Source organism: Vipera berus, assembly GCF_964194415.1.
Source record: "Vipera berus genome assembly, chromosome: 1".
NCBI classification, from domain to species: Eukaryota; Metazoa; Chordata; class Lepidosauria; order Squamata; family Viperidae; genus Vipera; species Vipera berus.
The window spans coordinates 288064506-288079940 of NC_138202.1; the positions used below are offsets into that span (position 1 = coordinate 288064506).

Consider the following 15435-nt stretch of genomic DNA (forward strand, 5'->3'; position numbering starts at 1 on the left):
TTCAATCCCCAAATAAATGAACTAAAGAAAATTCAGAATTGGAGCCAGTCAGGAAGACTAGTTGTGCATTAATTCCACAGACAAATAAATTGACTTTTAAGAAACTTTCATTTACGATCTGACAGGTTTTGATGTCTGCATGCCTATTTCAAGGGAGTCAAATTCAACCAAAGGCAAAGGGATTTCCCTATAAAATGCTTAAGAAAAAAATATAAATCCAATTAACATTTAAATCAGGAATACCTATACCATAGCCAAAGTCTACACAGCATTTATGCAAGAGAATGCGGATTTAAATCATCATTCTGTCACTGACCTCCACATACATAAAATCCTCACAGTAACAATAAATATGCTGTCAGTAGGATAGTCAATCCAATAGAAGAGAATATATGTAGCTCAGGGTTGAACTGTGGAGTTCTTGCTACTCTCTGAGCCTGGTTGTTTGCTTGTAGATGTTTCATTACTCATCTAGCTATCATCACCAGTGGTAGTGAATGTGGATATATATCTATAGTAGCTTGCCCTGCCAATATTGGTAGGGGTGTAATTTTCACTTGACAATTCCTTGATTAAATAGAATTAAAAATAAACCATTGTTATACACCATTCAAAAGAGACAATAAAAAACTAAGAAGAAAACAAAAAGAGGTTAATCACATAGAGAGAGGGTTTAGTCTAGTGGTTAAGGTCCTGGCCTAGAAACCAGAAGACTGTCAGTTCTAGTTCCACCTTAGGCATGCAAGCCTCTCCTCAGCCCAATTCATCTGGCAGGATTGTCGTGAGGAAAACAGGAGGAGGAAGGAATATTAGATAGGTTTGTCACCTTTAGTTAAGTATAACTATGTGAGCGTGAAGGCATCCATATAAATTTCCCAAATAAATAAACAATAATAAAGGTGAGAAATTAGGGTCGAGGAAAAGCTCCTGGCAGTTACTTTTGGAGCGGCTGTGCTGCCTGCCGTTGGCTCTGTAAGCCCGGATTTTCTGAGGACCCTCGGCTGTTCGGAGGAGTTTGGGAGGGCCGTGTAGGCCCGGAAGAATTGGCTGAGCCCCGTGCTGTGCTCTGCGGTGCCAACCAGCTGACTGTCGGGGCCGCGGGAGCTCAGCGAAGCCTGATGGAGCGGCTGTGCTGACTGTCGTTGGCTCTGTAAGCCCGGAGTTTTGGAGGACCCTCGGCTGTTCGGAGGAGTTTGGGAGGGCCGTGCAGGCCCGGATGAATTAGCTGAGCCCCGTGCTATGCTCTGTGACGCCGACCAGCTGATTGTCGGGCTGCGGGAGCTCAGCGAAGCTTGATGGAGTCCTCCGGAGGCTCTGGAAGAACCCGGAAGAACCCGGCAGAGCCCTGCTTTGTGCAGAACCGACCGGCTGGTTGTCTGAGCTGCGGGAACCCAGTGAAGTCTGGAGGAGTTTGGTGGAGGTCCTGGAAGATCTTGGGAGACCCGCGCCCCGCCAACCGGCTGACCATGGTTGCTGCTATGCTGTTGTGGGAGTCTGGTGGAGTCTTGCGGAGCCCGGGATAACTTGACGGAGCTTGGCGGCTCTGGGGAGAACTTTCCAGCTGCTTGAGGAGCCGGATGCCAGCCGATTTACGACTATTATTATTATGAACTACGGCTTGGAGCAGCGTCAGCGTTTGAAGTGCTGGAGTGGTGGAGATGATCCTGGTTGGCGTCTGGGACGGTTGGCGGTGAGGGGAGTTGGAGCGCCGCGGCCGTTTTGGTATGGTGACCATGGCCGGGTGGTGGAGTGTGGACGTCTATGCCTGGACATTTGGAGGCATAAACTACTGTAACTGACTGGACCATGTCTTTTGGGCCCCACTAAAGTACTATGGGGCCCTGGTTTCCTCCCTATCGGTCGACTATCATCTGGTCCCTTCCATGACGCGAAAAGGAACTTGAAACCGGCGCTTCTCTTACCACTCTGTGACTTTATGGGGTTTTTTTAGCCCTAATTCATCTCGCTGACTTGTTTGCCCTATTGTCTCCCCTTTTTCCTTTCCCCCTGGGTTCTGGAAGGTTCCGGGTGTATAACCACTGTGGGAGAGTGGTTAAGAGTTAAGAGTTTCCACCTCTTACCGTCCTAGAGGTGAGAGCTCTAGGCAGTATCTCTTTCCCCGGCTGTATATTCCAGGCTGCTCCCCGGTCCTGACCGTTGTGAGAGGACGGGGATTGTTCCGGGGTTACCCAGCTCTTGTGGCAGCGGAGCTGGGTTTGCAGTCTGGATATTCTCCTTCCACTTTAAGATCCTCCCATTTTATTTATTTGATCTGGGTCTGCTTTTTTGCTGGATTATCTAATTATTATCATGGGCCTGAGTTACCCCAGCACGGTTTTGTTCGCCCTCAGGGGTGCCCCCCATCCTGGGTAAGACCCGCCTTATCTTCTACTCTGCCTCTTGATGACGGGCCTGATTGTCGGGACCCTGAGAGATGGCTAGGCAGGAACAGGGGCCTCAGATATAAATTTAATAAGAGGCCCCTGGTTCCTTTTTTAGCCAAATTTTTTGTAGGGTTAGGGAGGGGGGAGAGTTGTGGTTGGTTGGAGATGGGGGGTAATCCACCAACTGTTGTTCAGGCCAGGTCCAGGATAGATCGCGTAGAGAGGGAGCCGGGGCCGGCCACCTCCGGAGCGGGTCGTGGGATTGCCTATTCCCACGACGATAGGGAATGGCAGCAGGTGTAAGATCAGAGGGCCGTACCGACCTCCAGGAGGGCATCTCCGCTATTTACAAGCGGTGAGGCGCTCCGACCCTCTGTCTTCGACCCGAGGTCCCGGGAGCGGGGACGTGCAGCCACCTGAGCTCCGGCTGGTGTACTTGAATGCCAGGTCCGTCGCTAATAAGGCTCCTCTCGTCCGGGATCTGGTCGAGGGTGAGCATGCGGACCTGGCCTGCATCACGGAGACCTGGTTGGGCCCAGAGGGCGGTATTCCCCTGGTTGATCTTTGCCCACCAGGCTTCCAGGTGCTACACCGGCCTCGGACTCAGGGTAGGGGTGGGGGAGTGGCTGTGGTTATGAGGGAGACCTTATGTCCGCAGGAGGCCACCGTTCTTCAGATAGTCGGATGTGAATCTCTCTTATTGAGGTTTGGTCCTAGGGCGCAGTTGGGCTTGCTGCTGGTGTACCTTTCGCCTAGTCGCGCAGCAGCAGCCCTGCCTGAGCTTCTCGATATCCTCTCAGGGCTGGTGATTGAGTTCCCCAAACTTATGGTTTTGGGAGACTTCAATCTACCATCCCTGGGAGGAGCATCTGAGTTAGCTCGGGAGTTCATGGCTTCCATGACGGCCATGGACCTGACGCAAGTAATTCATGGACCGACTCATGAGGGAGGCCACACCCTTGACTTGGTTTTCTTATCTGGACGGTGGTTAGATGATCTTGGTGGGGGCTCCCCAATTGTTATGCCCCTGTCATGGACCGATCATCATCTCCTGCGGCTGGTCTTCCGTTTTGCCACTCCCCACCGTGGGGGTGTTGAGCCAACTAGATGGTTCCGCCCCAGGCACTTAATGGACCCGGAGAGGTTCCAGGCAGCACTGGGGTCCCCACCTGCCTCCTCTACTCACAGCTCGGCAGATGCCTTAGTGGAAGCCTGGGAAAGGACGGCCACGGAGGCACTTGACCGAGTTGTACCCTTGCGGCCCCTGACCCGGCGCAGATCCCAATGGGCTCCATGGTTCTCTGCGGAGCTCCGGGAGATGAAGCGTCGGAGACGAGGCCTAGAGAGCGGTTGGAGGTCCAGCCAATCTGAATCCGACCGATTGTGACTAAGAACCCATATTAGGTCTTATCTCGCAGCAACGAGGGTGGCGAGGCCTAACTACTTCGCTGCCCTCATCGCGTCCGCAGATAATCGCCTGGCCGCCCTGTTTAGGGTGACCCGCTCCCTCCTTAATCAGGAGGTAAGTGAGGAACCCTTGCAGGGGCGTGCCAAGGAGTTTAGTCAACATCTGTCGGACAAAATCGCTCGGATTCGGACCAGTCTGGACTCCGACTGGGCAGCGTCGGACGATCAGGACACGAGCGGTCTTGTCAATGTTACCTGGGAGGAGTTCGATCCTGTAACTCCGGAGGAAGTGGACAGGATTATGGGGAGGCTGAGCTCCACCACATGTTTATTGGACCCGTGCCCTTCTTGGCTGGTTTATGCAGCCCGGGAGGGGACACGAGGCTGGTTCCAGGCGGTTATATCTGCCTCTTTGAGTGAGGGTAGTTTCCCCGCCGCCTTGAAAGAGGCGGTGGTAAGACCTCTCTCCTCAAGAAGCCTGCCTTGGACCCGGCTGTTTTAAATAACTTTCGTCCGGTCTCCAACCTTCGCTTTCTTGCGAAGTTTGTTGAGAATGTGGTGGCGCATCAGCTCTCTCTGGTCCTGGATGAAGCGGATTATCTAGACCCGTACCAATCGGGCTTCAGGCCCGGGTACAGCACGGAGACGGCATTGGTCGCGCTGGTGAATGATCTCTGGAGGGCTCGGGACAGGGGATATTCCTCGGTCCTAGTCCTATTAGACCTCTCAGCGGCTTTCGATACCATCGACCATGGTATCCTGCTGCGGCGCCTCAGGGGATTGGGAGTGGGAGGCACGGTTCTTCAGTGGTTCTCCTCCTATCTCCTGGGACGCTCGCAGTCGGTGTTGGCAGGGGGGCAGAGGTCGACCGCGAGGCCTCTCGTTTGTGGAGTTCCTCAGGGGTCAGTCCTCTCGCCTCTCCTGTTCAACATCTACATGAAACCGCTGGGTGAGATCATTCGTGGTTTTGGAGTTGGGTATCATCAGTATGCTGATGATACCCAGCTTTTCATTTCTACCCCAAACCACCCCAGTGATGCCCTCGATGTGATGTCCCGATGCCTGGAGGCGGTCCGGGTCTGGATGGGGAGGAACAGGCTTCGACTCAACCCTGACAAAACTGAGTGGCTGTGCGTACCGGCATCTCGGGATATTCAGGATATCCCACCCCTCACTATGGGGGGTGAGTTATTACCTCCTGTAGATAGGGCTCGCAACTTGGGAGTCCTCCTAGATTCACAGCTTTCCCTAGAAGACCATATAGTAGCTGTGACTAGGGGGGCCTTCGCCCAGGTTCGCCTGGTGCGCCAGTTGCGGCCCTATCTAGACCGGGATGCCTTACGTACGGTCACTCATGCGCTCGTGACCTCTCGTCTTGACTACTGCAACGCTCTCTACATGGGGCTGCCCTTGAAGACCACTCGGTGGCTCCAACTGGTACAGAATGCAGCCGCGAGAGTTGTGTTGGGAGTTTCCCGACACTCCCATGTCACACCTTTGCTCCGCGAGCTGCATTGGCTTCCAGTTGTCTTCCGGGTGAGGTTCAAGGTGTTAGTAATGACCTACAAAGCCCTACATGGCATGGGTCTGGAATACCTTGGGGAGCACCTGCGGCCGGCGTCAACTTCCCTCCGCCCAGTACGCTCCCACAGAGAGGGCCTCCTCAGGGTGCCACTGGTCAAAGAATGCCGACTGGTGGCCCCCAGGAGGAGGGCGTTCTCTGTGGGTGCACCGGATCTTTGGAACCATCTTCCGGTCGAGCTCCGGATGGCGCCCGATCTCCGCTCCTTCTGGCGCGATCTTAAAACCCATCTCTTTGAACAAGCTGGCCTGGCCTGATGGGATGGGGTTGGATTTTATAAATGGATTTTAACTTTTAATCTGTATTAATTTTACAGGCACTGTTGTTTAATTACTTTTTAATAATTTTTAATTTTTGTATCTTGTTTTTATGTATTGCCCTGTTCACCGCCCTGAGTCCTTTGGGAGAAGGGCGGTATACAAATTAAATTAATAATAATAATAATAATAATAATAATAATAATAATAATAATAATAATAATAATAATAATAATAATAATAATAATAATAATAATAAAATCAATTAATAAAAAAGACCAGAACACATTCTTCCAGCAGCCAACACTCAGACAAACAATCAAGCAGAAAGCAATATTCCAATCCACCACTAAATCAAAGAGAAAACCAGTACCGTCAGGGCAAACTACTTTATAGGAACTGTGAGAAAATATCATAGTCACTGTCACCAACGATGTTACCTAATTGCAATCCAACATCTACAAGCAAACAAAACTCAGAGAACACCAAGGACAATGAGTCAATGCAGTATTGTTTCAGTTTTCTTCTTTGTTTTGAAACTTACCTCAGGACAAGGCTCTACATGGCAATCTCTGATAGAACAATGGCCATCATCAGCCCAGAATGGACATGGTCTTTTCAGATTAACCTTGAATAACAATTTGTAAATGTCATTCATATTCATTTGAGAACTGTTTGCCTTTAAAATTATGAGACTAAACAAATTGAACAAAAAGGGGAAAGCTCATTGGAAATAATAGAAAATTTTCTGAGAGTTCATTTGCAACAGAGGAAATATAGGTAAAGGTTCCCCCGCACATGCGTGCTAGTCGTTTCCGACTCTAGGGGCCGGTGCTCATCTCCATTTCAAAGCCGAAGAGCCAGCGCTTGTCCGAGGACATCTCCGTGGTCATGTGGCCAGCATGACTAGACACCAAAGGCGCACGGAACGCTGTTACCTTCCCACCGTAGTGGTTCCTATTTTTACGTGCTTTCGAACTGCTAGGTTGGCAGAAGCTGGGACGAGTAACAGGCGCTCACTCTGTTACGCGGCACTCGGGATTTGACCCGCCAAACTGCCGACCATCTGATCGACAAGCTCAGCGTCCTAACCCACTGAGCCACCGCGTCCCTTAGAGGAAATATAGCTCATGCCAAAATCTAGTAACATAGGTATGAATGCATTATCACATCCATTTAAAATTTGACCATTATAATCTCCAGCAAAAAAAAACAAAACTGCTACTTATTATTTCCCTTCAGTCCTTCAGTTATACTTTGTGTATTTCATTAATTCACTAAAACAGTATTATTTCTTTTTACTAGTTAAAAGGTTTCAAACTAGTTAGCAGTTACATTTAAGCAACTTAGATAGGTTTGTCACCTTTAGTTAAGTATAACTATGTGAGCGTGAAGGCATCCATATAAATTTCCCAAATAAATAAACAATAATAAAGGTGAGAAATTAGGGTCGAGGAAAAGCTCCTGGCAGTTACTTTTGGAGCGGCTGTGCTGCCTGCCGTTGGCTCTGTAAGCCCGGATTTTCTGAGGACCCTCGGCTGTTCGGAGGAGTTTGGGAGGGCCGTGTAGGCCCGGAAGAATTGGCTGAGCCCCGTGCTGTGCTCTGCGGTGCCAACCAGCTGACTGTCGGGGCCGCGGGAGCTCAGCGAAGCCTGATGGAGCGGCTGTGCTGACTGTCGTTGGCTCTGTAAGCCCGGAGTTTTGGAGGACCCTCGGCTGTTCGGAGGAGTTTGGGAGGGCCGTGCAGGCCCGGATGAATTAGCTGAGCCCCGTGCAGTTACATTTAAGCAACTTTTCAAAACATCTTGCCTTGAGTGTAATGTTTCCAAATATTATCCATCCCACCCTCAATGGATTTTCATTGCCACAAATGAAGTAACCTTCCAGAACTGTTAGGCAGCTACATTTGTTCACAAGCTTCATGCAGTTGCTTTGAGGGCTTTCCCTGCCTATGCCTTTGGGCACATTTACACACAGCCACTTTATAGTACTTTGTTGGCTGCCCCAAATAGTCATCTGTTCATGCACACCCAGAGAACACAGAAAGAGCTCCAAGGGAGATGCAGCTGCTGTCTAAGGAGAGGCACTATCAAATGCTTTGCATAGCCCTAGTCCTCTCTTTCCCCCACTACCTGGATCTCTTTTTCAAATATTTTTAAAAATGTCTTATTTCTTCACATCTTATTCTTTATTTTTTCATTCCTTTCTTTGGAGAATTAAAGCTAGGTTTCAATCAGCTTTATAATAATATGCCATTTTTACTGTACCTTGTAATACCTGAAGTAGTCTCGTTCTTGAAGTTTCTGTATTTTGGGAAAGATCTTAAAATTGTTGAAGTTATCTATGCTTTCTATGTCACATAAGCAGTCATCAAGTAATCCTGTTACCTATGAAAAACAAATACCAGCAAAAAAAGATATTTACACTAGGGATTTAGGTTGCAAGAAGAAATGATTAAATATAGTTAAGAGGCATCAGGAATTTAGGTAAGAATTTAATTATTTTAACTGATCCAATTATGTTATAAAATCTGGAATTAAAAAAGGAAAAATACATCGTTTTATTTAAATAAAAAGAAAATGTTTCACAATTAGTCTTATCTTCATTATAACAACACATGTTTCACAACACATCAAATGGAATTTCTCTTTACCTGTGTAAACCATTCACAGTACTAAACCAGAATAACTAATTAGCACTAGACAACCCATGCCATGTTGGGTCATCGTTTCAAAGATATTTCCTTACCTAGAGAAACTGAATGACCAGGCAAAAAAGCAGTGGGTGCGGGAGTGACTTCCAACTTCCTGCCACTTTTTCCATTGAGTTGCCTAGTGGGAATCTGGGAGGGAGCATTGAAAATCCCCTTCCCTTCCCTTTCCAGCAGGTAAGTGGGTCGCTGCTGCTGGATGGGGAAGGGAGTGAGGGATTGGCTAGGAAATTCTCACACAACGCTGAAAATAAAGAATGTGTGACCATTGCATCCCCCCAGCAACATCCAATAGCACTGAAACAGCCATAATTTCCAAATTTAATTCCACTGGGAATCAGGGGTACTGGATTTTGGACACATTTTGTAAATTTGCCTATTTGAGGTAGTTTGGTTCAAAAATTGTTGCCCTATGATACTCTTTCGCTCAGTTAAAGATCACGACAATGAGAGTTTTAGTAGTATGTAGAGTAATATTTTATACAATGTTTAACTATAAGAAATGAATTCAAAATGTAGCTAAATTTCAAATAAGCAGGTTAAAATATTTGAAATATTTGTCATGTTCTTGTACCCCAAACATTAAAAAAATAAAGCACTTATTAGATATCAGTAGGTATGAGCTAATTAGACAAAAAGTATTTCTACTATGTATGGAAATACTTCAACAATCTCCAGTTATCACATGATTATTGAGTTGGGAAGGAGACATTTCTGTTGACAAAGTATGCTACTCAAATAGAAAATTTAAATGCTAAAGCTTAAGTGGAAAATGTACTCAGGTTTTCATGACATCCATGGGTGTCAAAAAGATCAAAATAGTGGTCACATCTATGTGACTGAAGCCATTTTGGATATGTTGCCTAGCTATAGCCACCATTTTGCCTGATAAGACTGAATATCTACAGCACTGACAAGAAGCCAAATGTGGATCTACTGTTTGATGTCTCATTAATTTGCAATAGGAAAATAACTCCTTTTACCTAGCAACAAAATAACCCCTGACATGTTACACAAAGATAGCTTTGAGGGACAGTATATTGTATGGAAAAGGGTTATACAGTTATTATTTCAAAATCTCAAATAAAGGTGTGTGCTTTGCTTTAGATCCTGTTGGGTAAATATTAGAGAAATAAGTGAAGAGAAAAGTAGATCTTCCAAGCCTACTTTCATCTCTAATCTGTAAGTTTTACAGCAGTACTTAAATGATTTTCAGTGGTCACTATACCAGCAACCGTCTGCAAAAGTCCATCTGATGGCCCACGTCAAAGCTCACTCATTGCTCCAGTTCTCATCTCTTCCTCTTTGATATGTTGACAGTAAGCTAAAGACTTGTTGTCTCAGACTTGCCTTCTTGCCTGTGCCAATACCCAACTGGTTCATGGGAATGGATCAGTGGCTGAAAATTGGTTCTTTGAGAAGTTATAATCCAAGTCATAATGTGAGTGTTAACATTCATACAACTGGCAATACTGAACAGATCTTAAGCGCAGTTACTGATTGTAAGTTTTCATCCTCTGTGCTACATGAGATGACGTTTTTGCAAATGTAAGCAGTAAATACAACGAGGAATCACTAAAAATGGGATTTCAAGAATGTTGAGCATATCCTTGGGTCTCTGGCAAGTATAACTTTCCCCCCTTGTAAGCCAAACCATCCCTGCATGTCAGGGAGGTTTGATTGTCCTTGAACCATTGGTCGGTGAGGAGCTCTTTATTTTATTTTCATCAGGGTTAGAGGTTCTTGAAGGTGGGACTCTGCGTGGCATGAATTGAGAAGCTGTTTGTGGATTGGAGATAATTGCCTCATTAACCTCTTCACTCTGGCTTTGTACTGGGGCAGTCTGGATAGAGCATCAGCTAAGACATTTGTTTCCTCCTGATATATACTTTAGAGTGAAGTTACAATGGTTAAAGTACTGTGCCCATCGCACTTGTTTTGGAGACAATTTGCGGGGAGTTTTCAGTGCTTCTAGATTTTGGTGATCAGTCCATACCTCGAAAGGCACCTTGCTCCCTTCTAGATAGTGTCTCCAGTTTAATAGAGCCCAGTGGATTGCGAAAGCCTCCTTTTCCCACACAGCCCACCTCCTCTCGCACTCAGTGATTTTTTTCAAGGTGTAGACGCAGAATGTAGGGTCCCACTCTGGTTCTTTTGCAGTAGTACAGCTCCGATGGCCACGTCGCTGGCATCAGCTTGAATTACAAAGGGCTTTCCTGAGCAGGGATGCTTTAAGACTGGTTTAACAGCAAATAGTCTTTTTAAGTTCTCAAAAGAAGTCTGACAGCTCATAGTTCATGCTAGTGGTTGGCCCGGTCGCGGCTTTCCTCCCTCTTTGCCTGTTTTTAGTAATTTCATAAGGGGTGGGGCAATTTCGGCAAAGGAGGGGATGATTGATGGTAGAAGTTGGCGAATCCTAGGAAGCTCTGGAGCTGTTTGCAAGTCTCTGGAGGCTGCCATTCAATTACGGCTTTCACTTTTGTCGGGTCCATTTCAATGCCCTTCCTGGAAATTCTGTAGCCAAGATAATCTAATCGGGTCTGGTGAAACTCACACTTTGATAGCTTGACATAAAGATTGGCATTCAACAGTTTCTTTAACATTTCTCTCACTAGTTTTACATGATCAGTCATATTCCAGCTGTATATCAGGATGTCATCAAAATATACCAGAACCCCTTTGTATAAATCGTCATGTAGGACCTCATTAATCAGCTGCATGAAGATGCATGGGGCCCCCTGTAGTCCAAACGGCATGACTTTAAATTGATAGCTCCCCATGGGACAGTTAAAAGCAGTCTTCCACTCATCTCCCTCCTTTATCCTCACCTGGTAATATGCCTCTCTCAGGTCTAACTTAGTGAAGACACTCCCCTTTACCAGGAGGGGGAGGGGGTATTTATTTTCCACACCGCATTCAGACCTTTATAATCCATGCAGAGATAAAGCGACCCGTCTTTTTTTTCTTTAAACAACACCGGGGCTCCCACAGCAGACTTGGCCTGTTCAATGAATCCCCTCGCTAAGGTTTTGTCCACATATCGCTGCATCTCCTCCATTTCAAGGGGGGACATAGCATACATTCTGAGTCGTGGGAGTTTGGCTCCCGGTAACAGTTTGTTGGAGCAATCATTGGATTGGTGGGAAGGCAGGGCGTCACATTCTTTCTCACTAAATGCCTCTGCTAGGTCCTGGTACTCATTGGGGATGAGTGGCTCGCCTGGTTGCGATAAGGTAGCCATGTGTGCTAGCTCATTGGGTGGGCTAAAGTCTCCTGTAACGTCCATAGGGGTGGGGGGCTTGGGTCCTATAGGTAACCTCACAGTCCTCATTCCCTTCTCTCACCAGATAAACAGCTTCCATTTGTCCAATCAGGCTAATCCTAGGATCACAGCCTCAGTCATTTTCGGAGCCACCAGAAAACAAATGAATTCCCAGTGCTCACCTATTTCTAAGTGTAGGGGTTCAGTCCCTTTAATTATATTTTCCAAACATTTCATGATAGCAAAAAGTTTGAGAAATGCTGGCCTAACAACTTTAATTCTCTTTAGCTCTGTGTAACATTAGCAAGTATGAATTTGGTAGAAGTCCCCATCTCTAGTATATGGGAACTAAAACCCTAAAGTGCTTTAATGAACAATCAATAAGAAATAACCACATATTCCTTCAAAGCAAGGAAACTTAGCCTTTTTACAAGGAAAAAAATGATACTCACTTCCAATTATGCACTGACTAGACTCAAAATAGATAAAAAGACAATATCTCTTCACAGCACCTAACTATTATATTTTCCTCTGCAAGATATGCTTGTAGTAATGAATTTGAACTGTTTTTTTTAAAGAGACGTATTAATGAAGGCTACTATTGTTGAATAAAACAGAGAACAATGCGCTCAGGTTTTGCTTGTGGTCTTCCTACCGATACACAGATTGAATTGTGACAAAAGGAATGATAGACTAGATAGGTCTTTGTGTGGTCCACCACAGCTCTTATGTTCTGGAGGAAAAAACCCCACTGTGATTAGCATGATTTACCATAAAGATATTTACTTGCTTATCAGCTTTTCAAGTAAGCTGCATATGTTTCTGAAGACAGTTTTGTGGGGAAAAATGGTGTATTCTATACAACAAAACTGAAGGCAAACTTAAAGCGCCCTTCACACAATGGTATGTTATTTTAAGCAGCTATTATAAAAACTGTGTTTATAAATCTGCATGTCACCCAGGTACATTCATGTGGGAGATCATCTCTAGATAATGAACAGACTCTGTGCAATACTATTCATACTTTTACCCATTTTGTGAATTCATATATTAGATTTTAAGCGGGCCCCCCAAAGTCTTTCTGATAAGAAAGCATAGTTGAAAATAAGTTTTTTCAATAACATTCTCAATAGTTTGAGCAATGCCAGGAGATTTATGTAAAAATCTTTCTTTTTAATCAAGCATCCTTCATTTTAAGCAAGCATCTTTCACTTTATATCTGACTACCTTGGAGACCCAGCTTTCTTAGAAGCACCCGTTTCCCCAAACAGGGAACTGAATCAAATAGCCAGAAAGATGGGGCTGCTCTTACCCCATAGCTCCTCAATCCGTTGACTTTCAAACAGACTTTTTCATGACATAATCCAAAATTTCTGTAACACCCACTGAACTTTAAAAAGATAATAGACATTAAGCGCCCAAAGGTTTCCTTCCTCTATTGAGCAAACTTTGCACTTCATTGACACAGAAATACAGCAGAGCTTCCCCCTTTTAATATAAAGGTCCTTCATTCTCCCTCTCTCTACTACTTCTTTCCTTACAGGATACAATATAATCCTAGTTGACATTCTCTTGGCTTAATTACAAATCAGCTTTAAACACCTGCTAACCTAGAGCCAAGAAAAACTCCCCCTCCCCTCCGAAAGGGAGATCTCAGGAGGTCTCGGCGAGCGAGTGGAAGATGGTTCCACTTTCTCTCGCAACTCTCTGATCTCAAGTCCAGCGGGGAAACTCCTAAAAGGTTTGACACCCCAAGAACGCTCCAGATCCCGACGTCTTTTTCCGAACTCCCCCAACGGGCGACTCCTCTCACCTGGGCCTGTATCGCACCCGAAAGACAGCCAAGAGTCACCGCTGCAAGCAAGAGCCGCGCCGCCCGATCCCTCTCGGCTGCAATTCTCCGGACGATTCCACTGCTGCTCATGCTGCAGAAGCCGTTCGGCGGGGCCCCTGGGGGGCCCGTGCCCCGCGCCGCCGCCTTTGGGCAGCCAGGAGGACGGGATGTCCGCTGGCACCACTGGGGGATGCCTTCCCTGCCCCGAACCCCCACTCTGCCGGGAAAGGGACCTGTCAGGAGAGCGGGTGGATGCGCTCACCTCCTCCAGCCGCCGCCGCCCTCACTCCTTTCCCGGTGCCAGCCCACACATACACACACACGCGCACACACACACTGCGAAAGGAGAGCAGGCGCGCGCTTCACCAGCAAGCGCTTTCCTTTACATAGGAGGAGGAGGAGGAGCAGTAAGTAGCAGCAATCACAGAGCTTAGGCCGCGCAAAGCTCCTTGGGAAACGTAGTATACCAACCATCTCTCGTCAGCTTATCTTTCGGCCTCCGCAGTATACTGTACTCGAGTGACGAGAAGGGAGGGGTCAAAAGAGTGGCCAATAGGAAAGAACCACGCGCACCTTCAAAACAAGAGGAGGCAGTTTATAACCGTCAACAGAAGGTAGAGGGACTCTAGAGGGATTTGGGGGGCGGGGGTGTTCTTGAGGGAAAGGCGAGGTAGTGATTAGCTTTGGGAAACATTTTTTGTGCAATATGATCCTGCCTATTTCCGTACAGCTTTCTCGGGCATCAGTGTGTAACAGCGAGGTCTTATGTCATTTCCTTATAGATGGTTTCCTCCTCATGGCTCTTTAGGAATACTTTACATACACGGTTAAATTATCTTTCCAAGTATTAGGGATTCTGTTAACAGACGTTCAACTCAATTTTAGAATGCTCATAAAACAGAAGTGCTTTTGTGATTATTTTGTGGCTACAAAAGACTGAATTATATCACAGGAAGATGGAAGCTTTGAAATAAGTTGTAATTCTGGAATTCTACAGTTTTTAAAGTACCCTTTCAATGTTCATGTGTACACAACAACCAAACTTTTCTATACACAAGTTAGTGTGCTTAAGGTGGGTCAAATATGTGGAAATATCTCTTTATGAACTTCCCACTTGTGATGATGAAAAATAAATGATTTTAATAAAATATACATTGTCCTCAACTTACAACCATTTGTTTAGTGACCATTTGAAATGATAAAGGTACTGAAAAATGTGACTTGTGACCATTTTTACATGAGTACTGCATTATCCCCATGGTCATGTATTTATGATGGAGTCATATTTATTTATTTTATTTATTTTATTACATTTATATACCGCCCTTTCCCGGAGGACTCAGGGCGGTTTACAGGGTAATTAAAAGCCAAAAATACAAAAGTTAAAAATCAAGTTTAAAAAAGATTAAATTTATCCCTGTACAAATAAAACCCCAATTAAAATAAATTAATCCTCAGCCTGGGCCAGAGAGCTCGAAGAGCCAGGTCTTCAGGCCCCGGCGGAATGAACGGAGGTCGGGGGCAGTCCTCAACTCCACTGGCAGCTGGTTCCAAAGGGCAGGCACCCCCACTGAGAAGGCCCTATCCCTGGGTGTTACCCGCCGGCAATCTCTTACCGGTGGGACCCTGAGCAGACCCTCCCTGTGGGAGCGCACTGGACGAAGGGAACTTGATGCCGGCATGATCATGATCATCTTTTGCAATCTTGACAAGCAAAGGCAATGATGAAGCTAGAATCACTTAATAACTGTTACTAACTTAACAACTACAATAATTCACTTAGCAATTTTGGCAGGAAAGGTCATAAAATGAGGCAAAACTCACCTAACAACTAACTGGTCATAAGTTAAGTATTACTTATAATCTGTGTAGATGTTCTGCTGCTCCAGAAACCCCAACATAATACTAAACTAAGTTTATATCTCAAGCAGCCTTTAACATGGTTTGGAACCCTATTTGGTGCTTGATTCATTTGCAGAGAAAAAGCAATTATTTTTTT

General features: G+C 45.9%; 1 protein-coding gene across 1 annotated transcript in view; it reads right to left on the reverse strand.

Moving 5' to 3' along the window:
• ERO1B (endoplasmic reticulum oxidoreductase 1 beta) overlaps positions 1-13794 on the reverse strand; it is a 30631-nt gene extending 16837 nt beyond the window's left edge. Inside the window, exons 1-3 of the mRNA XM_081330201.1 lie at positions 13416-13794; positions 7898-8017; positions 6175-6258 (exon numbers count right to left, since the gene is read on the reverse strand). Coding sequence (XP_081186327.1) covers positions 6175-6258; positions 7898-8017; positions 13416-13526 — 315 coding nt within the window. The 5' untranslated portion in view covers positions 13527-13794. The remainder of the gene's footprint in view (positions 1-6174; positions 6259-7897; positions 8018-13415) is intronic.
• Between the last annotated feature and the right edge of the window lie 1641 nt (positions 13795-15435).